Source organism: Natrix helvetica, assembly GCF_964273705.1.
Source record: "Natrix helvetica genome assembly, chromosome: 4".
NCBI classification, from domain to species: domain Eukaryota; kingdom Metazoa; phylum Chordata; class Lepidosauria; order Squamata; family Natricidae; genus Natrix; species Natrix helvetica.
In genome coordinates this window covers 61,641,923-61,667,678 of record NC_138550.1, presented here as the reverse complement: position 1 = coordinate 61,667,678, position 25,756 = coordinate 61,641,923, and the positions used below count along the sequence as shown (strand labels likewise).

Sequence of the window (25,756 nt, the reverse complement as noted above, 5' to 3'; positions counted from 1 at the left end):
AAAAATGTAACTTTATAAAATAGATCCATAATCTGAGGTTCCAGGTAGCATGCAAAGATTTTGAGTAAAGTCCCCCAAACTTTAGATAAGGCTTTTAACCTTGCTTCCAAACTGAAATCTATAATATAATTCTGTAGGAGGAGGAAGTTACTAAATACACAATTGGCAAGATAATATACAACTGGCAAGTTATTCATTATATTTTATATGAAATAAATTCATATGCAAATGAAATCAACTGTAGTTTTGCTCTAACCCCAGCCAGTATTTTTTGCAGTGCAGTCCCCATCCCATCCCATCCTTCAAATACACAGCACAGTCCTTGGGTCGGAAAAAGCTGCACATCCTTTTTTTTAAATGTAATCTAGATCAGGAATGGAGATGGTCTATGGACAGAATGTGACCTAGCAGTCTCTCCTGTTATGCACTAACTCTTCCCATTATTCCCATACTATGCAGCTCTTTTCCCACTGAGAGGATTAGGAAATTGCATACCTTCTTTTCTTTTCTCTAATATCTAGCCATTAGTTTATCAATGAAAAGAGCAAGGCAAGGAGACTGGAGAAAGGTATTTTGACTTTAGCTCTGTACTTTGTCAGCCTACAATTCTCTGAATTATGGTAATATTCATACAAGTGTACTCATTGGGTAACTAAAATATTTCAAAAGTACAATATAACTCCATATGTAGTTCAACGCCTATATGTCATTACTAATTTTCTTCCAGAATTTTGACAGTCCTCTCTCAGCCCAACCAACATCCTAGTGTTATAGGAAAAACAGGAGGCAAGAATACTAGAAATATTTGCCACCTTGATTTATATATAAATAAAAGCAGAATAAAAATCTAATAATAGCAACAACTTTTATTATTTTACCCAACTATGGCAGACATACAAGGCCATGAAAACTGATTTGATATTTTGTATCCTTAACATTGCCCTAAACCTTAAAGGCAATGCTATATATACAATATAGCAAAATTCACTTTGATATATCATATATTTCATATTGCAGAAATGGATCTAAACGAACCAAATTCTGTATGAGAAAAATACAAAGATGAACCTTGAAACTACAATTTTATTTCCCCTTTCTCTTAGGTTCATATGCCTTTTTTATATTTTTGTGATTCCAGGTATTGTGTGATTTAAAAAAAAATTCTCTCCTTCTATTTCTTCCTCCTGTCTTGTTTGTCCCATCTCCCACATTCTTCCTTTAATTTATCTCATCCATCGCATTATCGACTTAACTTCTTCCTCTTTTTGAAACATGCCTTATTTTTCTTAGCATCCCACTAAAATGGTTGTTTGCAAAGCAGACTTGTCAAGTATAATCCTAAACTCAAGATTGACTCAGCCTTCCAAGGTCAGTAAAATGAGGACCCAGATTGTTGGGGGCAATATGTTTGCTGACTCTGTAAACCACTTAAACAGGGCTATAAAGCATTGTGAAGCGGTTTATAAGTATAAACGCTATTACTATTTACTCTTAAAGCAGGCATGTCCAACTCATGGCCCATAGGCCACATGTGGCCCTGAGCAGCTAGTAATGTGGCCCTACAAAATAATAGAAAATATAAAAAATAAAGGGAGTTTATTATTTATATATATATTAACTATATTACATATTTCATCTGCAATCTAAGAAAATTCCTCTTCATTCAATGCAGCCCAAGCAAGCCAAAAGGTTGGATAACCATGCTCTAAAGTGTACGGTCTGCGGCAAATGTTTTAAGACTATAATCTTGCAGAAGTTTATAAACTTCAGAAGAGAGGCTACTTCAGGAGAGAGGCTACTTTCCTTTAAAAAAAGAAAGTTTTAAACTGAGTGGTTTTACAGTTGGAACCCCATATTTGTTATGGGAATACTGGTAACAAGAAGTATTATGTACATTATCTAAAACTTTTAAACAAAAAATGGCATAAGGGCTAAGAAATATATATGTATTTTAAGATAAAGCTATTTTTGTTTGTTTGTTTTTTTGTTATCTCCAAGTCATAATAAAGGCAGTAAGAAATAGCCCCAACATAAATGTCTGCAAATCTTTGCAACTTCTTGTTCTATTAAACAAATGGTATAGTTAGCACTTTAACCCCTTAACTCTTATTTGATCTCTGTACAGATGCATCATTTAAAAGACTGTATTTTAAGGTTTTACCATTTAGCAAAATGATGACCCATTCCTATCATTTGATGGTAACCTTTGGATACAACCCCAAAACATGGAATCTGACAAGATCTATATGTGCATTTTTTTATTCAGCCCAAGATGCTTAATGTTCACTTTTATTCCAAGACATTATATACATGTCCCTCAATAATTTGGCACCTTTTATACTATATAGCATTCAGAATAACATTTGGTATCAAGGAATAAGTGGAAATGGGTGTGTGATTGTTTATTTTGATAATTTCTACTTTCTGGTTAATTTTAAGGTTTTAAGTCATAGGATCAGTCTGAACATATATTTGATAACTACATTTTATAGAAACAAAGCCATTAAGTTCCAGAAGAAAATATGTAATACAATAAAATTAACTGGATAACTCCATTCTACCATGTTTCTTTATGCATGCACTGCTTCTTAGAATTATTTCCAAATATTCCTTGACCAAATACACATTTCAGTCAACTGATATTTATCTTAAACTTATACCATGATTGCCTTTTATTCAAAGACAAACAATATCCTTATTGTTTGAACTTTGGTACCTTTGATAGGGGCTAGTTCTACACTTAATCCTGTCACTTGCTATGGCCTGCCCAAATGCATGAGAGGAGAAAAAGTAACTGCTTTTCTTTTAACTTACAAGTACCTTTGTGTTTTCTACACTCACAGAAAACTTAGCTGAAACCGAATGCAGCCTTAAGAAACGCAGACAGAAAAGACACTAGAAACAAGCCCTGGATAGCAGCTTCTGGAACAGCAAAATCTTTTCAAAGAAGAAATTCACTGACATTACCCAGACAGAGGTCTTATGTTATATTAACAGTGCTTCAAAATATTTTTTTAATTGGTAGGTGAGTATATGAATCATAAGCAACGTATCAAAAAGGTAAGGAAATAAACCAGTAAACTGTAATTGAATTTCCTATCAGTTCAGATATTCAAATACATCAAATAAAAAAGTTATATATATATACTAAGTACTCCAACTATTCATCTCCCTTTTTAGCAAGTAAATTAGTTCTCCACCACAAATCTGCTAAGACTAATGTATGCTTACATCTGCTTTTGTCATTTGGCCCAGCAATGACAACTTCCGAAGGGACAGAGTTAGGCTTTTTCTCATTATTTCCTTTCAAGTTTTCCCATTCTGCTTGGTTGAATTGGCAGACCTCTGAGTCTTTGGTTGCTACATGGCCTTCTCTCTCTTTCATCTCCAACTCTGAGAAGCGCATCATTGCACGCTAGAAAGAGAAATGATATGAAAAAATACTCACAATAAGAGCTATTTTATTTACCTTACCTTAAATGAAAGTACATTCAAAATGAAATATGTAATGCATAAAAATTGAGATACATAGATTTGAACTATGTATAATTATAAAAATTTAAAATCTCAATATACAAATGATACTGTATTTATATATATACATATAGAGAGATGCTATGAAGGTGTTTGTGTATAATAAAGGCAAACACACATTTTGAAAAATATAACAAGCAAAAAAGAAAAACAGAACAATGAGTAAAGACGATCATGGCCCACAACTTCCCTCTGTGTGTTTTGAAATGAAATTTTAACTCAAACTTTTAAGAGTCTAATAATAAAAATTTGAAGAACTGACCTCACAGTAAGCAGCAGGTAGACATAAAATACTGTCCTCTTGTAATCCTTCCATCTATGTAATTAAAATGGGCACTCAATGGATCATTTGGATAATTTCATCCATTTTTATAAGCATCAACCAATTCTCTTAACAATGCAAACAATTTGGCTTAACTCATCTTGTCATAAATTGTAAATTTAACCTACAATATTTGCTGTCATTCAACATTAAATTCATTACAACTTTTATTCTTTTATGCTATGCTTTTGCTTAGTAAAGAAGTTGCATTAATTTACCAAAATGCAGCTCCTTTATCAAATGCCACATTTAGAATATTAATTAGAACCTTTGCCATTGTTGTACAATGCTGGCCAAACAAGCTGGCAAGCTATAAAAAAAAACTACCTATGCAAATAAGAAACACACATTTTTCAGCTCTTCATTACTATATACTTCTTGAGATTAAATTATTTATTATTTACATTTGATTTGTATCTATTAATGCTTAACTTCCTCTCATCTCATAGCAGTACCCTCATATATGCAAATTTATCATTAATTTTGTCAACGGACTTAAATTTGTAATATATACATACATTCTCCCAACCCGCAAAACATCACCTTTCATTCTCATCTGCAATTTTATAAAGCAAATATTGTTTTTGGTAAAGTTATCCCCAGAGACTCACCTGCAAGGCCCGTTGTTCTCGACTCAGTTGACTAGAATCTGCATACAGTTCAGTTGTAACACACTTGAATCGGTCACCTACGTAACCAGCAGAGTTTGCTATTCTCTTTGCTAGCTTAGATGGCTTAGGTTTCAGGAGTTTGCCATCATTAGATTCCATACCCTCAGTCCCATCTTTGGCATATGTCTGATTGATTTCAACATTTGACTGTGCATTTCCCATGCAAAGCTGTTTGGCATCATCTGGCATTTTACAAAAAGACATAGCCAAGCCATCATTCCCATGAGCAGTCTCTAGAAACACAGAAGAAGGGGGAATAGTCAATCTCTCTCTATTATGGCTTGCTGAGAGATCATCTTTCCTTAAGTTGAAGATTGATGGGTGTGGATTGTGAACTTGCTTAAAGTTGTACACTTCATGGAAATTATTTCTCCCACATTCTTCTCTCATTACAATAAAATCTCTATGCTGAAAGACTTGCTCCACCTTGTGCTTTGTAGGGTCATTTATTTGATTACCGTTTTCAATAGGAAAACTCGGATTTGTCAGACCAGTTTCACCTTTTGCATCTTGCTCATCTCTCAATTCTGCAAACACAAGTTTATCACTTTTGGTACTATTTTTATTATGACTTGAACTTTGGTGTGATTTCACATTTCTCTCTGTGAGTACTTCAAAGTGTAACTTTGTGCTGGTTTCTAGCATCTCTGGTAATCTGTTTCTCAGAGCAGGATCTTCATAACGGAGCCTCTCATGTGATCTAGATCTCCTTTCTAATTTATCATCTTTTAGCTCAAGAGCTGCATGGGATAACAACATTGGATGCACCATTCCCATACCCAGTGCATCTTGATATGTCATAAAGTCACCACTGCTAGTTGGTAAGCTGTATGGAATAGTAGGTTTAGGAGCCAAATGCCCAGGGAAAAGACTGCCACTAGGTAACAGAACGGGATGAGGATACACAGGTCCTTTTCCATGTAGAGACAAAGGACCTAATGCTAAACCATCTGGAATTGGATATGGGAGATAGCTTCTTGGATAGGGCAATGGTGGAGATCGGAATGCTTCATTTGGAGAAAAAAATATGGAACCTGGAGCAAGAGTGTTTTCATTTGCTTTGAACATAGGTTCTTGATTATTGCATTTAGCTGCCTTATTACTATGCTTTGATGGTGGTGATGACAATGACAATGACGATGACAATGATACTGAAGGTTGTCCTATATGCTGTATGACAGATGCAGTGGTTTCTACAGAAATATTAGTTTTTGGACAATCTACATTAGCATTTGGAGCTGGAGAAGCAGATGCTGGGCGACCTTCAGTTGATAAAGAGCATGAAGTATTATTAATTACTGTTTCCGTGCCTCCCATCCTAGGGCAAGAAGAACTTCGTTGTTGAGGTGTTACCCAGCCGGGGGTTTTGTTTTTCAACAGAATGTTTTTGCCACTGTTATCTTCATTAGGAGCTGGACCAGGAACCACCCAGGAAGAAGGTGCAGTGCTAATTATCTCAGGTCTATAGACAGGACAACCATTTCCAGGAGAAATAGTTTCTTTTGGAAGATCACCTCCAGGTAAAACCAATCCTCCTCCAGCCCTGCTATGAACTAACACAGTTGGTACCATTTTGTTAACATGATCAGACTTGGTTATTTCTGTATCAATAACTTTTGATGACAAATCCAGGGGTTTGTCAATGATATCTTTGGTAATAGTTTGCTGCTTTTCTAATAATGGAGGGGATCTGCTATCTTTCCGGTCATGGCCTGTTTTCCTTGCATGCACTGCAGGTTGCTGAGAAATTTCATTCATATCATGTGTTTTGGGAGCTTTCCCATTTGAGACTCTGGAAGAAAATTCACTGCTTACATTCATATATGGCTTGGGGACTGCAATTGAAGGAGAGGTTGAAATTCTGGAAAAGTGTTTATGGAACTCTGAGTAAGTATCTCCAACCTGTGTTGGGAGATGCATTCTAGGTGATGGCCTGGGTGAATGTGACAGCAAAATAGAAGGATCAGCTGGCATATTATTAGCAGCTGGTTTACCAGAGGGAACTCTGGGTGGTTTACTATTCTGAATATGTGGATAGGTATGAGAGTCTATGGGATTTGCTGGACTTACTCCCATCTTCCAAGATAAGCCTTTATCTGGACAGTGTCCCAAAGGGAGAATTGCAGGTGATGCTGATGTAGCCGAGATCCTCATCGGTGAAGCTAATGATGATGGAATGTGGGGAGCAACATAATGAGAAGGTGGCAAGTATAAAAAACGTTCACCATTTGTACATACAGGCGAATAAGTCACATGCTGTGGCAAACTAAAATTGGACTGCTGAGGTAGCAAAGCCTTATACATATTCAATGAATACTTATTTGGTGAGTCAAGAAAAGGATAAACAGCACCCTCCATATAAGGATTTACCCAGGGTAGCCTTAGGTAACTAGCACCATTGATGCTAAGAGGACTTTGTTTGTCACTTGAGCTTCTGTCCAAGCCTAAGGTCTCCCCAGTTGAAACAGAACCCTTTTGTATTCCAGGTGGTGTTTTGTAAAGAGCACTGAAGCCATTTGGGTTCTTTACAGCTCCATTTTCAATTGCTTCAGTGGGATTAGACTTGAACTGTATCTCTGAGTTCCTTTCAGGACCAAATCCAAGGCCAGCAATAGCACTTGTAGCATCCCGGGTCTTGTCTGAGCCAAGTCCACATAAATTGGAATAGACAATACTACTGGGGACTCTAAGTCCTTCCCGCATAAGTCCAGAACGATCCATAGTCAGAGCTGCAAGGCTGTCAATGTGATGCACAGCTGTTGTATCCACCTTTGAGGAATAAAAAATGATGTTACTTTGGCATCTTAATGAAAATTATAATCAAGACTACAGTTGGTATTTTTAATCAATGGAAACAATAGCCTTTCTGTCATTAAAAATAATTTACATCAATAAACATAAAGAAATTTAACCATTTAAAAATTGTAAAATGTTTCACATAGGAGTGAAAGAAGTCTGTCTTTTGTCAACCAAGTTTGATTTTTTAAAAAAATTAAGAATAACTTGACAGGCATCCAGATCCTTTTCTACTTAGCAAACATCTATGCAGATACTATCTTTAAACAATAATCTCTCAAACTTTTTCCTACAAATGACACGTTCATAAAAAGAAATAGATTTCAATAGTCATATCTTTATCATCTATGGTCCTTTTTTAGGGGGATCATTATAGAACAAATGTCAATGCACTGGTATACATATCCATGTATCTAAAGTAACAAATGAGAGAAAATATCCAAATAATACTTTTAAAATTTCTCCTTACCAATTAGAATTCCAACTGTATACAAACACTTAACAAAAAGTCCCATGAACTCAATAGGATTTACTGTAAGTAAATAAGTATAAAGTAGCATACAATTATAACTTCAAAGCCTACTGATTCCTAATAGGATATAACCTGCTGTCTGTGAAGATTCTCAGTCATCCAGGTCATAGTTGTGTCAAAGGTGCTTTTTCAAAAGGCTGGAGTAGTTTTTTTTCCTTCAAGAAGAGGAAGCTAGCTAGGCACTCTCAAGACACTTAGACTGTAGTAAGAGTTCATATCTAAACTTGTACAATTATCAATCACAGAATTCCTAAGTGTGGGATGGGTAATTGTAATATTATTTGGAACTACTGTAACTCTTCACAAACTAGGTATATCATAGAATAAGAGGCCTTAGGACTCATTCTAAACAAAATATAGCATGGGAAAGTTTTACCATGAAGCCTTATTCATGCCACAAAACAACTGTTGACTTACCTGAACGGTCCTTCTATGTGTGCTACGGGAGAACCCAAGCATGGGTTAACTTTGTCCATTAGCCTAGAGACTAAGTTATGAAATTGTTGACCACACCTCCTCTAACTGGAAGAGTTCAGTTTCGTATGAAGGCTCAGCCAATCCAAGAGATACAAATATGAGTTAGGACCAGAATATGAAGGTCAAATGATGTCGTTGAAGGAAAGTTCAAAGGTAAGTCCCAGAACCCCTGGACCAACCAGTGCCAAGGGTGGGGTTGGATTCTCCCGCAGCACACATAGATTCTCCCACAGCACACATAGTTCAGGTAAGTCAATGGTCGTTCTCCTGTGCGCTGCTTGGAGAACCCAAGCATGGGACAGGCCAAAGCAATGAAAATTAAGGGTGGCAGCTAGGCTGGGTCTAGGGTCCTGGAAGTTGAAAGAACCCTTTGTAATACCCGCCGCCTGAATGAAGCCTCTGCCAAGGCAAACACATCCAGTTTATAATGTTTGACAAAGGGCGACGGTGATGACCAGGTCGCCCCTGCATATGTCCTCAATAGAGGCTTGCATTGCCCAAGCCATCAACGTGGCCGCACTCTGGGTGGAATGTGGAGTGATACGCCTGGGAATTGGTCTAAATTGATTTTCGTAGTCAAGGGCAATACACGTTTTCAGCCAGCGTCCGATGGTGTTGGAAGATGCCTTCTGGCCCATAGACGCTGGCTGAAAAGAGACAAATAATGCTTCCGATTTCCTGAAGGAAGCTGTTCATTTCATATAGCGATGGAGCGCTCTGCGAACGTCTAGATGGTGACACTGTCTTTCTCGCAGGTGCGCGGGGTGCAGACAGAAGTCCGGGAGGATAAGCTCCTGCGCCCGGTGGAACCAAGTGTTGATCTTGGGGAGAAATGATGGATCCAGCCGGAGGACGACTCTGTCTGGATGAAATATACAGAGGTCCTGGCGTACCGATACAGCAGCCAGTTCCGACACCCTCCTAGCCGATGTAATGGCTACAAGAAAAAACGTTTTAAAGGTCAACAATCTAAGGCTGATGATACGGATGGGCTTGAATGATGCTGTAGTGAGAGCCTGGAGTACCAAGGTCAAATCCCATGTGGGATAGCGATGAATCACAGGTGGCTTGAGATTTACAACCACCTTGAGAAAAGTTCACACCCTCTGATAGAGTGTTAGGGTGTGGCCGTGGCCACCATCAAGCACTGTCGACGGCGCTGTGAGCTGGCACCAGAGAGTGCTGGGCATTAGCCCTTTGTCCATGCCCATCTGTAGAAAGTCAAGTACTGAAGCCAAGATGGGGTCTATGCTGGAGCTGCAGCACCACTTGCAGAAAGCGAGCCTGGTGGCATCATAGATGCGCATGGTAGACGGATGTCTGGCTGTCTGAATAGTTCTTATGACCCTGTCCGAGAATTGCTGCCAGGCTAGGATATCCTTTACAAGTGCCACATGGCAAGTTGCATCCATTGGGGGCTTGCATGGATGAGAGCCCCCTGGGAAAGGGATATCCTGTCGTCCGGTATCTGCCATGGTCAGGCGGATTTGGGTGGGGAGCCCTCACCAATTCCCGAAATTCGATTAGAGCTAGTCAGACTGTGCATAGCTCCAACCAATTTATACTGTTCCGCAGTTCCTGCGCATTCCAGTGGCCATGCGCTACCCGAGACAGGGCTGGTGTCCCTTCTTTTGGTTTGGTTCTTTGAATGGGCACCCCCTATATAGTTTGGACGACTGCCACCATAGGAGCGATCGGGTCACCTTGGGCGGTAATTGTGGGAATGGCTGGTGTGGGCTCTCTGGAATGGGAGCAGGACCATTGGAGAGCGCACGCATGGAATCGTGCCCAGGGAGCAATGTCTATACAAGAAATCATTTTCCCTAGGAGCTGGGAAAAGGTTGCCAATGGTAAGGTTCTCCTTAGCCGAACCTGACTCACCAGTGCCTGGATGCTGTTTCTGCACTCCTGAGATAGAAACACTTTGCAGAGATCGGAGTTGATGATTGTCTCGATGCAGCAGGCTGGTGGATGGCTGCAAGTGGCTCTTTGGGAAATTGATGACGAATCCATGCATCTGAAGCGTGGCGATCGTGGTCTGGAGATCTCGCCTTGCTTGGACGTGGGACAACGAAACAACCAGGATGTCGTCGAAATAGCAGTTCACTCTGACTGGTAGTGAATGAAAATAGTTGGCGATAGCTGCCAGGAACTTCATGAAGGTTCGCAGGGCCAATGAGAGGCCAAACGGTAGGGCCTTGTACTGAAAGTGGCGCCCTGCGAACTGGAACCGCAGGAACCTTCTGTGTGCCCGGTGCAGGGCGAACTGGAACCGCACGTGGAGGTATGCTTGGGTACGTGGAGGTACACTTGGGCACACGGAGGTATGCTTCCTTGATGTCGACCGATGTCATCAGGCCACCCTCACGGATGCAGCCCAAAATGGTCTTGAGTGACTGCATCTTGAAGCATTGATATTTTAGGTGGAGATTAAGTCTTTTCAAATCTATAATGGCTCTCCACCACCCACCCACTCCACCTGAGCTTTTGGGTACTAGGAATAATATCGAATAAAATCCTATCCTTTCCTGTCCCAGGGGCACTGCCTCTATGGCTTGGATGTCCAACAGGTGTCGGATCTCGATGTCCATGAGACCCTTTTTCACCTGACACCTGGGAACAAGGCAGCTGATAAATTGCCTTGGGGGGATGGAGAGGAATTCTAGTGTGAGTCCCAGCCTCACTGTTTGAATAACCCAAGCATCTGAGGTGGTTTCTTCCCATTGGTACACAAATGATGTGAGATAACCACCAATGGGGCCATCCTCTTGGGAGTCATCTATAGCGACAAAAAGGCCGATTGGAGGCACCATGAAATGGCCGCCAGGTGTGAGGTTGTTGCTGGGTCTGCTGTCTATTTCTATCTCTAACTCCGAACCATTCCTGAGAATGGTCGTGTCCTTGTGTGTATGGTTTGTTGTAACTAGGGAGATATGGGGTTGGAGTTCCCCCAGTATCTGTGGCCCAAAAGGACTGGCACTGAAAATATGTCTGAGTCCTCCTGTCAGTGCGCCTATTAGAGGAGGGAGCACCTTGCGCTTATCCCATGTCTCTATTAAAATAGGCTCCAACACATTGCCAAATAGCACCCCTCCCTTAAAGGGAGCAGATGCTAAGTGCCATTTGGAGCGCATATCCATCTGCCAATGGCAAAGCCATAAGAGGAGGCGTGAGGTGACATTAGATGCTACCGTTCGGGAGGCAAATTTGGCTGCATTGAGGGTAGCGTCGGAAGAATATTCAACCGCTGCAATCAGTTTATTTACATCCTGATGCAAGCGCATATCCTCTGGCACTATTCTTGCTTGCAGTTGCCTAAGCCAGACAAGTGAAGTCCTATTAAAAAATCAGGCTGCCGTAGCAGCCCTCAGCACCCGTGCTGCTGCCTGGTGTCTTGCCCTCAGCACCCATGCTGCTGCCTGGTTTGTCTTGCGCAGCATTAGTTCCACGTTAAACCCATCTGCCACCTCTGAAAGCACCAAGGCAGTAGAGGCCAGGGCCACTATAAGGGGTTCCACGGTGGGGAATTGCAGAATTCCTCCCAATTCTGGGCCCGAGCTATAAAGCTCCCTATTGCTATTGCTGGGAGGGGTGACGGCAGCTGGCTGCGTCCACTGACATTGGACCACGTCCAAAAATAATTTAAGGGCTGGAATTACATCTTGTTCCGAGACCTGCTCTGCAAATAGGTGATCTGTAAGGTCCAGACCAACTGAGGTGCTGGCCTGAGTGCTAGAACCTGCCACATTAGCTGTGATCGTGGACTTATATAATAGTGAGTTGAATAAGGCTGGGCAAAATAACCCAGAAAACGTGGGTTTGTCCTGAGCCGGGGCCTCATCCTCAGAAAGTTCCTGTTCCCCCCTATCTTTGCCTTCCCCAATCACTGAACCTTCTCTATGAAGAGAGGGTAGAGGGGATGGGGGATCCAACTGCAAGGTAGAAAAGGGCCTGGATAAGGTAGAATGACGAGGGGGTTGCCCCCTACATTGCAGCTCTACATCCACACCCTGTGAGATGGCTGCTGCTATCATGTCCTTTAGCTCAGGTGGAAGACTAAAGGGGGTATCCTCCTCGGGCCTCAACCCCGCAGCTGTGGGGGTGAATGTTGCCCCCAGCACTGAGCGCACAGGCGCAGATATAATGGCCAGGCCAAAGTCAGCTAGTCACTGAGGGGATTGTGGTCCCAATCCTATATCCTTGGCAGACAATCCCTTCGGTAGAGGTAAATCAGGAGACCAATCCTGGGTCTCTGCCATGTTAATAGAAGACCCCGGCAGAGGAGATGAAAGCTTTTCCACAGTTAGGGCTGGTGGTGACCTGCTAGTAGCTACGGTAGTTGAAGGGTTGGACAAATGCTGCCCCTTCTGCTTATGCCTGGAGTTCCTGTCTGCAGCTGCGGATGAGGTGCCTGCACGGGTCCTACTACAGGTGGTTTTTGTAGTGGACCTTCCCACCCTGGTGCTAACCCCATCAGGGTCTGTTTGCAGTAAGGGGGATGACCCAGCTCCAGCGCTGCTATTAGAAATAGAACGATCTGCCATTATCCCAGCAGACTCAAGCTTACAATCACGATCCCTTCGTCTCCTTAGAAGGGGGCCAAGAGCAATTCGCAAGTAGTTGCCATAAGTGTTGTTGGAGCAAAGAACACACGACCACACTGCTATTACGTCGCCGTGGCTTTCAGCGTGAAAAAACACAAGCCGTTACTTCTCAGCCGAGGAAGAAGGCGCGAATTTCAAACTTGCCTCCAAAATGGCCACCCATCATACCCAGTGATTGCTCTGACCACTCAGAATGGCAGCGGCTACTCAAGTTGTGCCGTGAGGCAACTTCCCAATTCACTGTCCCTGCAAATCAGGGATGCCAACGCCGAATGCGAGAGTGGCAAACCGACTCTCAACCACATCAGAGAAAGGGGCTAGGGACTGCTATGCGGCTCCACTTGCTGCCAGGAGAACACAGGCTTTAAAGTGTTTGCTGGAATTTTTATCGTGCCCATTCACCTCTCAAGGTAGGCTAGTGCCCAAAACAATACCGAGCAGCTGTCCATTGGAATGGAAAGCCACCCCAATGCGGCAACCGGATCAAACTCCTTTAAGCTAGGAAATTAAAATTCTAGTTCAAAGAATAAGGCTACATACAAACACTAGTAATTATGAGTTAAATATTGTCTATTAACCTAGGAAATATATTTATGTCTCTTCAGGCTGGACTGAGTTAAAAAACCTGAATTCTTCCAGTCAGAGGAGGCGTGGTCAACAATTTCATAACTCAGTCTCTAGGCTAATGGACAAAGTTAACCCATGCTTGGATTCTCCAAGCAGCACACAGGAGAAAATAGAGATCTTAATGTCTAAATACCACATCTGAACCATAATGAACTAAATGCTTCATCATCCCCAACTGTACTTAATTATTTGTAAATGAAACAATATATAACAGGTTAACAACAACAATTGTATCTTTAATCTGCATTATCTGTTTCTTACCACACTGTGGTTCAGGTGATTTTCTTCCCTTAATTCCAGCCTGCTTTTCAAGACATCTCCATCATTTACAGGGATTTTCCTGTTTTAAATGGATGTTTAAAAACAGATTTAGAAATAAAATTATGAAATTTATATTTTGATATGACTACTTTTTCCTATTAAGCTGTACATTAATATGCATTTGTAAATACTATGGATACACAGTATTCCGGATTATAGGCAAAAGAGTGCAGTGGAGTATAAAGGAGCATGAGAATAATATCTATAGGCATTCATTCAGTTTTGAAAGTTTTTTTTTAATAAAAAGTGTTTCTTTAGAGACATAGAATAACCTTCCTAGTTAACATTCCAGGTTGGTTTATCTTTTTTAAAAAATGAAGGAAGTAGAAAATTATCACACTGTCCTAATATCATACAAAAAATGAGCTGTTCAGTGACAAAGAGGAAGCCACACATCTGTGCCTTGGCAGTGCTGCGGCCCAGGGACTTGTTATCCTAAAAAATGCCAATAAAAAAGCTCCTTGGTGCCAACTTTCAAATCCCAGGGACACAATTGCTAACATATAGCAGAAGGAAATTTTCATCATTACCCAGAAGAGTCAATTCTAATCTATGATATTTAAAGTGACACAATCAATATATAAGATAAAGCAGCACCTTTGATTAAATATTGTAGAAAAACACAGCTGGCCAAACACTTTAATAAATTTTTATATGTATTCTTTTATTAGTGCTTTGATAATGTAATATCAAAAGTCCTCAACTGCCATGTTTTTAATCTTTCTTTCTTTCCTTCCTTCCTTCCTTTCCATGTCACTTTAAACTAAAAAGAAAAAAGCTATATATCTTCAGCAAGGTTAGCAGTCTATGCCCTTAACATAACCTCTAGGAGAGACATCAGGTAATAATTGTTTGCCATGTCCCTTCAGAGTGTCAACAAAATGGGTTTCAGAAAGAGAAAAAAGTGGGGTGTCAAAAAGAGAATCAGCTACTATGTGCATTTTCAATCAGAAAACCATTGAGGAAATACGCTCAACAGAACAATGTTGTAACATTGAATACAAGTATTGTACTTACAATCATTTTAGCAAGTTTCCCATAAAACTTACTCTGAAAACTTTTATTTGTAAAATGGGCAGATGAATGCAATGTTCTCTACTATGGTAATATAAAATCTCCAGTAATAATGATAAAATTTACAATTTCTGATACATAAATATTTACCTGTCTTCATTAATTCCACACATGCGGACCCTCTCACTGCTCATCCAGCTATGAACATTGCCATACAGGGGAGTTGCAGAAAGCATGACGTCGTCACTTAGAAGAGATTCTTTCTTCCCAAGCCTTTACAATCTATTTAAAAACAAGAACATATGGAATTGAGAAAACTGGCCTAGAAGGAAGTGCAAATATCACAGCAGAATCACCAGACTTTTTTGATAATTAATTCTGAATGTGGGATTGGAAGATAATAAAAGTGCGTAGTTTACACACACACACACACACACACACAAATGCAATGAAGAAATGTATAGATCAGATGAGATAGATATTTTCTCTTCATACACTTTCTGAGAATTATGATTTATTCCATACTGTTGACAAATCTAACACTTTTAAGAGTTTCATTCAAATCTAGAAAACTAAAATTATTCTATTTTTATGAACAAAATGCACCTGGCTTATACTCAGGAGAGAGATGACCATTTAATATTCCAGCAAAGTTTACCTATATATACCTATTTCATTCTTCTACAATATTACTTTGAAAAACATAATGGAATTAGGCTCTAGAATGAATAAGCCATCAAAGGAAATCCAACTAACACTAATTAGTCGTATCATTTATTGTATGTATTCCTGGCTCAGCTAACTAAAGATGTTAGAAATTGTAGTCCAACATAGGTGATAGATCTATCTACTACACGCCAAGCAGTAAAACCATAAAATATATTAAACAGTACCAGCAGAAATCTATTATGTATCTAATGTGCTGCTTCAATCACTGGAAAAAACAATATGTTAGCATTTAAAACAGCAAAACAAAAATAATAAAAAGAAACTAGAACCAAGAAAACAATACTTTAATACATTGGATAAAGGATAAACCAAAGTCAATCACAACTATAACATCAATACACAATTAGGGAACAGATCACTCACTCTATTCCAAGGCCTTCTGAGCAAGCCAGGTTTTCAGACTTTTATGAAATCACAGTAGGGTTAGGGTTATGGAGATTTTGGGGGAACAATGTTCCACAAGATAGGAATACTTACAGAAAAGGCATGTCTCCTATAATGCTGGGACCTGGAACATGCCACTTTACCAAAACAACAGGAGAAACATGGTACTATAGGTAAGCAGGTCTAAAACACAACCAACACCTTCGATTGCACTAGGAAGACCAGGATAGCTACTTCAGTTCACAAAGCAAAGATGCTGAATGGACAAAACAGAAGTTCCCATAACTACTCATATGACTACATTATGTATCAGTTGTCACTTTCAGTAATTTTCAAGGGTAAAGTGTAAAGTGCACTTCAATGGTCCAAATTTGAGGCAACTATGACAAGGATTTCCTGATCCAAAAAAGAATGCAATTAGTGAATAAGATGGATTTTTGGAAACGTGTTCATGGCTGCAACTGCCACATAGTCCACTGAACATAAATTGAGGGCCCATGAGAATTCCCGAATTATGTACAAATTTTACCTGTAAGAACTAAATTTCTGTAACAGGAAAGTTCTTGAAACCAAAGCCATTCAGTCCAATGGTGGGATTCAACCAGTGTAACAACTGTTTCGCTGAGCATTTGAAAACTTACCTTCTACTGCAGTCCCTGTGCAAAACAGGTGAGGCGCGGCAATCCGCTCTCAGTTGGGCTTCAGAAAACGGAATATAGGTAAGTATAGAGCAGGGGCAGGCGGGCGGACACAGCTGAAAGTCGGAGCAAATCAGTTCACTCCCAGCTGATAGTTGGAGCTACCAGTTCGCCTGAACCAGTAGAATCCCACCCCTGATTCAGTACCATTCCAGCCTTTATAGACTCCAGACATTTTATAGATCTCCCCAACACTAACTGCTTGGCCAGGGGTCAAAGTGTAAAGTTTCATATCATCCACATACCAATGATGGTTGATCACTTGCTGATGGATGGATGTCATCTAACACTGTTATGTAGCTGTTGAATAGAAGCAGGAAAAATATTAAGCCCTTTGGAAATAGCAAAGGTTTTAAACTACCGTATTTTTCAGACTATAAGATGCTCCTCCCTTAAAGTGGGTGAAAATTTAGGTGCATCTTATAGACCGAATATGGGCGTTTTTGGCCTCCTGAATCCTCCGAGCGTCATGTTTTTGGCCTCCCTGGCCGCAAAAAGCACTCTGCAGTGAACCAAGCCTAAAAATGGCCCTTCCAGATCCCCAGAAGCACTCTGCAGGCCAAAACCAGGCTCTGCAGAATGCTTCTGGGGGCCTGGGAGGGCAAAAACGTGATGCACGGAGGGCTTGGGAGCCCAAAAATGGGCCTGTTTTTGGCAAAAATGGGTCCATTGTTGGTGAAAACAGGTCCTGCAGAGCACTGCAGAGTGCTTCTGGGGGTGGGCAGGGAGGGTGAAAATGCGACATATGGAAGCCAAAAACTATTTTTTCTTGCTTTCCTCCTGTAAATTTAGGTGTGTCTTATAGTCCAAAAAATACAGTAGGTGTGTCCTCACCTACTAACACAGATTAGAACCAGTGCAAAGGAAGAGGAGAACCATCATGACCTCATTTCCATATCTTGGAGATTGTCCATAACAATACTATGATTGAAGGTTTGAAATGCCACGGACAGATCAGACTAGGGAAATTGTACTATATCTATTTCAATCTTGACATTCCACAAGGGCAATCAGTGCCCTGTCAGTATTATATTCAGCAATACAAAAAAAAAAAACCATATTGAAAAAGGTCCTGATTCTTGGATGGGGCAAAGACACAGATTGGACTCCAAAGAGAAAGCAGAACAATTTTGTGAACAATAGTTTGGACCACAAGACAAAATGTAGCGTTGGCTTACCTGATACACTCATTTTCTGAAGAAGTGGAGACGACATCCCTGTGTGAATTATTCTCATATACCATCCAATAGAACTGAGACTGCAAAGTTTAAGTCCCTCCTCTTCCTGCTGAGATCCCCAACGTTTTTTATGAGACTAGTATGCAGACAGACTGCGTGAACAAAAAAATAATCTCTCCAAGAATAACGGCCCAGACCCCAAGGGTGGGGCTGGATGCTGTCTCCACTTCCACTTCTTCAGAAAATGAACATAGGTACGCCAACGCTACATTTTCCTGACTCAGTGGAGACAGCATCCCTGTGTGGGACATATCAAAGCATATCTAGCATCACGGGTGAGAAACAATCCGGGATGAATCCCCCTGACTAACCCTGACCAGCCGTAAGACTCTCCTCCCAAAAGCCGCATCAGCCGATGTGTACCTGTCAATCCTGTAGTGTCTAATAAAGGTGGATGGAGACGACCATGTGGCCGCCCTGCACACCTCCTGCAATGGTGCCTGTGTGCCCCAGGTGAAATGATAAGGGTGATATATCATAAGCAAACCACAAAAGTGATGGTAAATGGAGTTATGATTGAGGAAGTTAGTAGTAAGAAAGGTACAAGACAAGGATGCCCTCTGTCTCCATTATTGTTTAAATTGATGTTGGAAGTACTGAATAGAAATATTAGAGAAGACATAGAGATAAAAGGCATGGAAATTGAAAAGAAACAATAAATATTACAGGCGTTTGCAGATGATCTAGCCTTTATTTTGGAAGACCCATTAACAACAGGGCCTAAATTAATAAAAAAAATATAAGAATATGGAGAAGTGGCAGGACTGAAAAAATATAAAGAGAAAACTAAGATCTTAGTTAAAATTTTTACAGAGAAGCAAAAAAAAAGAATTAGTAAAGAGGTAGGCATTCACATAGTAAAGAAAGTTAAATATTTAGTGATCCAACTGACAGTAAGATGCATAACAATTAAGGAAGATAATTATTATAAATTGTTGCAACAAATCCAAGTAGATTTGGAAAAATGGAAGAATTTGCAATTATCCTTGGTAGGAAGAATAGCAACAATTAAAATGAATATACTGCCAAGGCTACTGTACCTATTCCAGACAATTCCATTAAAATTGGAAAAGAAATGTTTTGAAGAACTGAATAAAATAATACATAAATATATTTGGTAAGGGAAAAAAGCAAGAATTGGTCTGAAAATGATGCAAGAGATAAGAAATAGAGGAGGCTTTGGACTACCAAACTGGGAATTACACTATCAGGCGGCAGTACTAACATGGATGAAAGAGTGGATTGTACTGAGGAATATAAGATTATTGACTTTGGAAGGACATGATTTGCAATTGGGTTGGCATACATTTTTATGGTATGGGAAAAATAAGATACATGGATATTTTCAGAGACATTATATAAGGAATGCATTATTATTGGTATGGAAGAAAATTAAAGAACAACATTATTTGAGGATACTAATGAGTTTCAACAATGGAAGCATTGATACACCCAAATGTTATTAATATGGGCAACATTGTTAGCTTTTAAATGAAGAAAGGGGACTTAAAACAAAAGAAGAAATGAGGGAGCAAGGAATCAATATAATGTGGTATTCTCATGTGCAGATGCAGTCTAAATATGAGAAAGATGTTAAATTACAGGATTTTTACAAAGAATTAATGGAGTTAGATAAAATTCCAACAAGAACAGAAGAAAGATTAATAAAGAAACTGTATAATTATTTATTGGGCATAAAATTGGAAGAGGAACTAGTAAAAGAAACAATGATAGCATGGGTGAAGAATTTTGGCTATACAATAGAATTGGATAAATGGCAGAAATTGTGGGATAGGTATTACAAATTAATAATGTCAACTGCATATAAAGAGAATTTGTACAAGATATTTTACAGATGGCATCTACCACCGGCAAGGTTGGCAAAGATGTTTAAAGACAACTCAGCTAAATGTTGGAAGTGCCAACAAATACCTGGATCTTATTATCATATGTGGTGGACATGTGGAGAGGCAAAGAAATATTGGACAAAAATTATGACATGGTTGGAAGAGATGATACAACAATGTATTGAGTGAAGCCAGAAACATTTCTGCTGGGAATTCTACCTGAAATTTATAATAAAGGGAATGTATATTAAATTCATGTATTAACTGCAGCTAGAATTGTATTTGCACAACATTGGAAAAGTGAAACGATCCCTATTGATGAAAAGGTGATAAGAAAATATTAGAATGTGCAAAAATAAATAGACTAACATTAGCAATTAAAGAGAAAGAGCAAACTGAATATTATATGATTTGGGAAGTATTTTACCAATGGTTGGAGAGAAAAAAAGGAGTTTGGAAATGAAGAAAACTAAGAAATAAGTAAAGAATACACTTAGATAAAGATATAAAACAGTGTGTGTATGATAAGAATAATGATGTTTAACTATATATTATTACTAGAAGATAGAAGAAAAACGGAATGTTTTATAATGTTTAAACGCTTGATATATTATAATAATAAACTTAGGGAAATGTTAATATAAATGTGAAAGATGTGGCAAAAGAGGAACGGTGTTGCGCAGAGATGTTTGTACCCAGATGACACACTGCACTAGGAAAGATGGAATATTTATTTTTGTAACCAAAAAATAATAAAACTCTTTTTTAAAATAAGGTCCAGATTATCTTTGATAGGTCTTGATAACCAGAAGAAACAAGTGACCAATACATAGCAATGCTAAAATTCTGAAGGATTCTGTCCACTTCCTTGAGACTCGCAGGTTCAAACTCCTCTCCAGATAATAGAGCAGGGCTCCTGTTCAGTCAGTTCCCCAGAGCATGTCCAACCAGAGTCCACTGAATGAATTCAAATGTCAGATGCCTAGCAGATTCCTCATAACAGCTCTTCTAATGTTCATCATGGCTCTCCAGACACATACAAGTTAACAGATTCTTAAAAGAGGCCACTGGATGGCATTCTGGAAATATGATAGGAGTGGGAAAATAATTACATTTTGCTGCCCTTATCACCACCATGTTGGTCATAACATAAACTCATGCAAATGTTTAGACTCATTCTTCTTATTTCTCCAGCTCTGTCTTTTGACACTCCTCCAAAAAACTAAGGAGTCCAACAAAATCACAACAGAAGTCCTTCAGATGGAATCCTATCTAAAGCCATTTCAGAAGACAACTAAGACACCAGTTTAACTGCCCGCCCAAAAATTCAGAAAACTCCCCAGGCACTATCTGGAAGTCAAATGGTATAAGGGAACTAGTGATTTAATAGGCTCAATTTTTATACAGTGGGAACCAGGACTAAAAATCTCCAAAGGAATCAGACAGTAGTTTTAATATGACAAAAGATAGGTATTAATGTTCGTTATCCTCAGATTCCTTCATATTTTCCCCAATACAGGGACTATATCTAATATTTGAGTACCCATGTACTACTTTATGTTGCTTACCTTGTCTTAAATGGGTTAGGCTTGAATAGCTCTTTACAGAATATAACAGTTACTATTCTTATTAATATAATTCTTTTTCATATATTTCAGCCTCAGTCATTTAAAGGGTCACATAAGAAAGCATAAAGAAATTAGTGCAACAAATCACTCTTATCAGAATTCATAAAAGTCCAGAACCACACTGAAATCAACACAGTCCTTATTGTTTGTTTCTCTCACACACTTTGTAGCCAATTTCTGGGAATCTTGAAATCCAAATAGAAATCAAGAGTTCTGTACTTCAAAGCCCAATACATTTCATACCAACACAGCATTGAAAGGAGCCATTTAGACCTTTCAAAACTCTTCTCAATGCAAGAATCCAAACTAAAGCATCCTTGAAGATGGCTGTCCAGATTCTGGTTGAATATACCAGAAGCAGCGTTCACATCTCCAATGACAGTTGGCTCCACTAAACACTTTTACTGCTGCAAAGCTTTTTCCCAATATTCAACCAAAATCCACTTTTCTGTAACTTCTGTGTGCCACATCCTGAAGTCCAACAAAATAGAAATCCTGATTTTTTCTGTGTGACATCCCTTCAGTCATATTTTCTAAAATCTAAAACAGTCCCATCCCCCCCCCACACACACACACCTTTTGGGCACCAGGGACCTGTTCTGTGGAGAGAGTTTTTACTGCGGACCTGAGGGGGTGTGATTTCACATTCTGCCTGTATCCCATTGATAGGGCTTTGCTTGTTTGCATAGCCCAGTTTCTGGCATGCTACAGCCTGGTGCTAATCCATGGACCGGAGGTTGGGGACCCATGATCTAAAATACTCAATTGCCCTCAGCTCTCTTTGTAAGATTTAGCTTCTAGTCCCTTCAGCATCTTTCTCTTCTCACAACCAGTTTCTTATTCTTTGCGTGACATCTAGAACTGGGCCCAGTGCCATGCCCAGAATTGGATGCAATGTAACATGGTGTCCAACTAATACAAAACTACTTCCTGTGATTTGGAAGCTACACTTTTATTGATGTAGTGTAAACCTGCATTTGTCTTCTTAGTAAATATGTCACATCGCTAACTCATATTTACTTTGCAATCAGGTACAATTCCAAGATCTCAGCTCCCCATATATAATTCAAGACAGATGGAAACATCTAGTTGACCTTGGCTAAGCAGAATTGGATCAGGTAATTATCTGAATAGCAGATCACCAGAAATTTTCAGGAACATAAAGTAGGCTAACATTTAAAAAGAATATTCCTAGAATAGATTAACATAGAAAACTAATTCCATACTATTATCAACAAGCCAAAACAAATTTGTCTGTAACAAAGAGCCAAGATGAGCCAAGGGAGACAGTACCATTTATTATTAAAGCTTGATGTCCTCCTTGCTAACCTGAGCATTTTCTTTTATCTGATTGAAATATTTCACATATATCTTGATTAAATTTCTTTCTGTTCTTTTTAGCCCATTTCTTTAACCCATTAAAATTATTTTTTTCTATCTCCAGCAGCTTTGCTATCCTATACAGTTCAGTGTCATCTACAAATCTGAAATTCTCAACCATCTCATTAAGAAAAATGTTGAAGAAAACCAGAGTCAAAACTGTACTTTATGACACCTAACTTGATATCTCCCTTTAATTTGTTAAGGACACACTTTTTGAGTGCCATTTTTAAATTAACTGTTGATCCACCTAACAGACTTGCCAACCAGCTCATAATTTAACATGTTTGCCAATCAGAATGTTAGGGTTTTCTGTGAAATTACTAAATGTCTATGGAGATTCTCAGTCATCCATGTCATAGTTGTCCCAAAGGTGCTTTTTCAAGAAGCAACTGGACTTTCTGAAGAAGCTTCTTGGATGAAAAGCGAAATGTCTTCAAAGAAAAAACAGAAAGTCCAGTTGTTTCTTGAAAAAGTACCTTTAGGGTGTCTATGAAATGTTTTGTTGAAGTCAAGATATATTCAATTTGTAGCAGTCAGATAATCTACAAAGGAAGTTACCCACTTAAAAATGAAATAAGTCATTAAACTGAGTCTAAAGAGATGCTCTGGTATGGAAGCAGAGTGAGAGTGAATCTTTGAACATTTATCTCAGGCAAAAATCCTATTCATCACTAAAACAATAACAAACAGCATGTCTGTTTCTATTTTAAAGGAAGTTTCTAAGATCCCAAACTCCAAAAAAAGCTGAAGGAGCTATGGACTATGAAAGTTGGACTGTCATAAATAAGCAGGAGATACTAATTTTAAAATGGTAACATTTTAATTTTCCTGGAGTAAGAATTTGCATGTCAGCTCAGAAAGGTGTTAAAAATAGTTAGTAAACTCCTTACTCTTGATTTGATTAAGTAACCAAACCCTAGTGGCTTTTACCATTGGAGTTGTTGTTGCTGACCTGCTGCTGCTGCTTTGAGTGCTTTCAGTAATTCAATGACGCCTGTTCACTCCAGGGAAAGAAATCATTAGCGGGCTCACTGGAGAAGCATTAGTAGTCCAAAAGGATCAGCGCTGTGTGCAATAGAGAAGGAAGGTGAAAAGCAACTAGATTTTTGTGTCCAGAAACAAAACAACTTTGCTTGCCTTTATTTGTTCCAGAAAAAGCTATCTCCACCAGCATTAAATTCTACTTTGCTGCATGAGTGAAGTGTCAGGACAAGCTGCGTTTTATTAACCCGATTATCCCAACATATGATTTATTCCAGTGCCAGATTTTAATTGTTCTTTGGAGGCTCAGTCGATTATTTTGATTGAGGTTCAGCCTACATCCTGCTGTTAGATGCTGGGTTAATGGGAAAGGATTTTAACATACAGGATACTCCCTTCAGGTTTTCCTCTCATCAGAAGAAAATAAAGAAAAATGCAGGCAAACACCAATATGAGTTAGTGATATCTTATATTACACACTAAGTATTTGATCCTATATATGCACTAGAGAAGCCATGGCATTGAGTCCATATTGGATTAATTGGAGGTAAAATGTTTTGCCGTATTTTTCAGACTATAAGACGCATCTTTTTCCCCTCAAAAAAGAGGCTGAAAATCTGGGTGCATTTTATACACTGAATACAACATATTTCTGCCTCCTGAAATCCCTCCCTCTTCACCAAAATGGCCATGCATAGCTTGTAGGAAGCTTTCAGAGAGCTCCTGGGGGCTGGGGAGGGCAAAAAAGGGGGTGTTTTTTGCTCAATTTTGGCCCCTACTCCCCAGGAGCACTCTATACGCTTCCTAATGCCCTTTTTTGACGAAAAATGAGCCCGTTTTTTGCTCGTTTCCCTCCCTCCCCCTGAACACTCTACAAGCCTCCTAAGAGCTATTCGTGCCCTTTAAAAAAAAACTGGGCCTGTTTTCGCAAAAAATGGGCCATTTTGGGGAGGTTTGCAGAGTGCAAAAACTTTTTTTAATTTGCCTCTTCAAAACCTTGGTGCGTCTTATACTCCAGTGCGTCTTATACTCCGAAAAATACGGTAGGTATAACAATAGCACTTAGACTTCAGTGTTTTACAGCCATCTCTTGGTCCTTATTTTACTGATCTCAGGATAGAAGGCTGATCCAAACCTTGAGCCTGTGAGGATCGAACCCCTGGCAGTTAGCAGAATTAGCCTGCAATATTGCACTCTTAACCACTGCATCACCATGGCTCACAGGTGTGATGCTGCACAGCAATAAATATTGAAAAGACATGTTCCTTGTGTCCAGTTATTAGTTTAGATGGAACAGAATCACAGAATCCAATGCACAGAACAAATTGATTTTAATAAAATGACATGCTCTCCTAATACCTTCCAGAGTAACTAGCTCCCAAATTGCTAGAACAGGAAACCAAATACCATTCCTTTTCCTACTTCCCCTCCCCTCCTCAATCCTTCCACTATTACCATATCGGCTAGAAGAAATTATTGTGCTATCATTCAAAAGGAGTTATTCTGCTGAAAAGATGGGCTTGCTGAACAGATTTATTGTTTTCCAGATGTACCACTCTTAATGTTTTCAAACAGAGCAGCCACTGCCTGTAGAGAATGATTTAGAGTTTTACATAGTTAGTAGTCGCCCAGTGTGCTGCCTCATCTATAAGGAATGGAGTGGACACAAAATCCAAATAGAGAAAGTTGTGTGACAGGAGCGAAGGGCATCACTCACTCTCACTCCCCTTTCTGAAAATAAAACATGGCAGGGAGCCTACTTATTGAGCTTTTGATATTTTTGCTAGTAATGCATTGCTGCTATCAGCTGCACGCCTGCCTGGTTAAGATGTTCATATTTTGGAACAACAATAACAAAAATCACTTTAAGAATGAAATCCCAATATGCTGTTTTGGAAGTTCCAATGAATGGGAAGAGTCACTTCTAAGAACTCTTAATTTTAGAAACACGTAAAAAGTAAGTAAACTAT

The 25,756-nt window shown here is 39.3% G+C and overlaps 1 protein-coding gene across 9 annotated transcripts in view; it reads right to left on the bottom strand.

Moving 5' to 3' along the window:
* The window catches only part of BCOR (BCL6 corepressor), an 85,142-nt gene that overhangs the window by 25,526 nt on the left and 33,860 nt on the right, over nt 1–25,756 (bottom strand). For 6 of the 9 annotated variants that reach the window (XM_081950042.1, XM_081950041.1, XM_081950048.1 and 3 more), the window contains 5 exons: nt 15,049–15,180; nt 13,825–13,903; nt 4,468–7,296; nt 3,797–3,850; nt 3,232–3,415 (listed from right to left, as the gene is read on the bottom strand). In XM_081950042.1, coding sequence (XP_081806168.1) covers nt 3,232–3,415; nt 3,797–3,850; nt 4,468–7,296; nt 13,825–13,903; nt 15,049–15,134 — 3,232 coding nt within the window. In that variant the 5' untranslated portion in view covers nt 15,135–15,180. Of the gene's footprint in view, nt 1–3,231; nt 3,416–3,796; nt 3,851–4,467; nt 7,297–13,824; nt 13,904–15,048; nt 15,181–16,954; nt 17,010–23,757; nt 23,866–25,756 lie in introns of those variants that run through there. The other 3 variants (XM_081950043.1, XM_081950045.1, XM_081950047.1) reach the window with 3 other exon arrangements.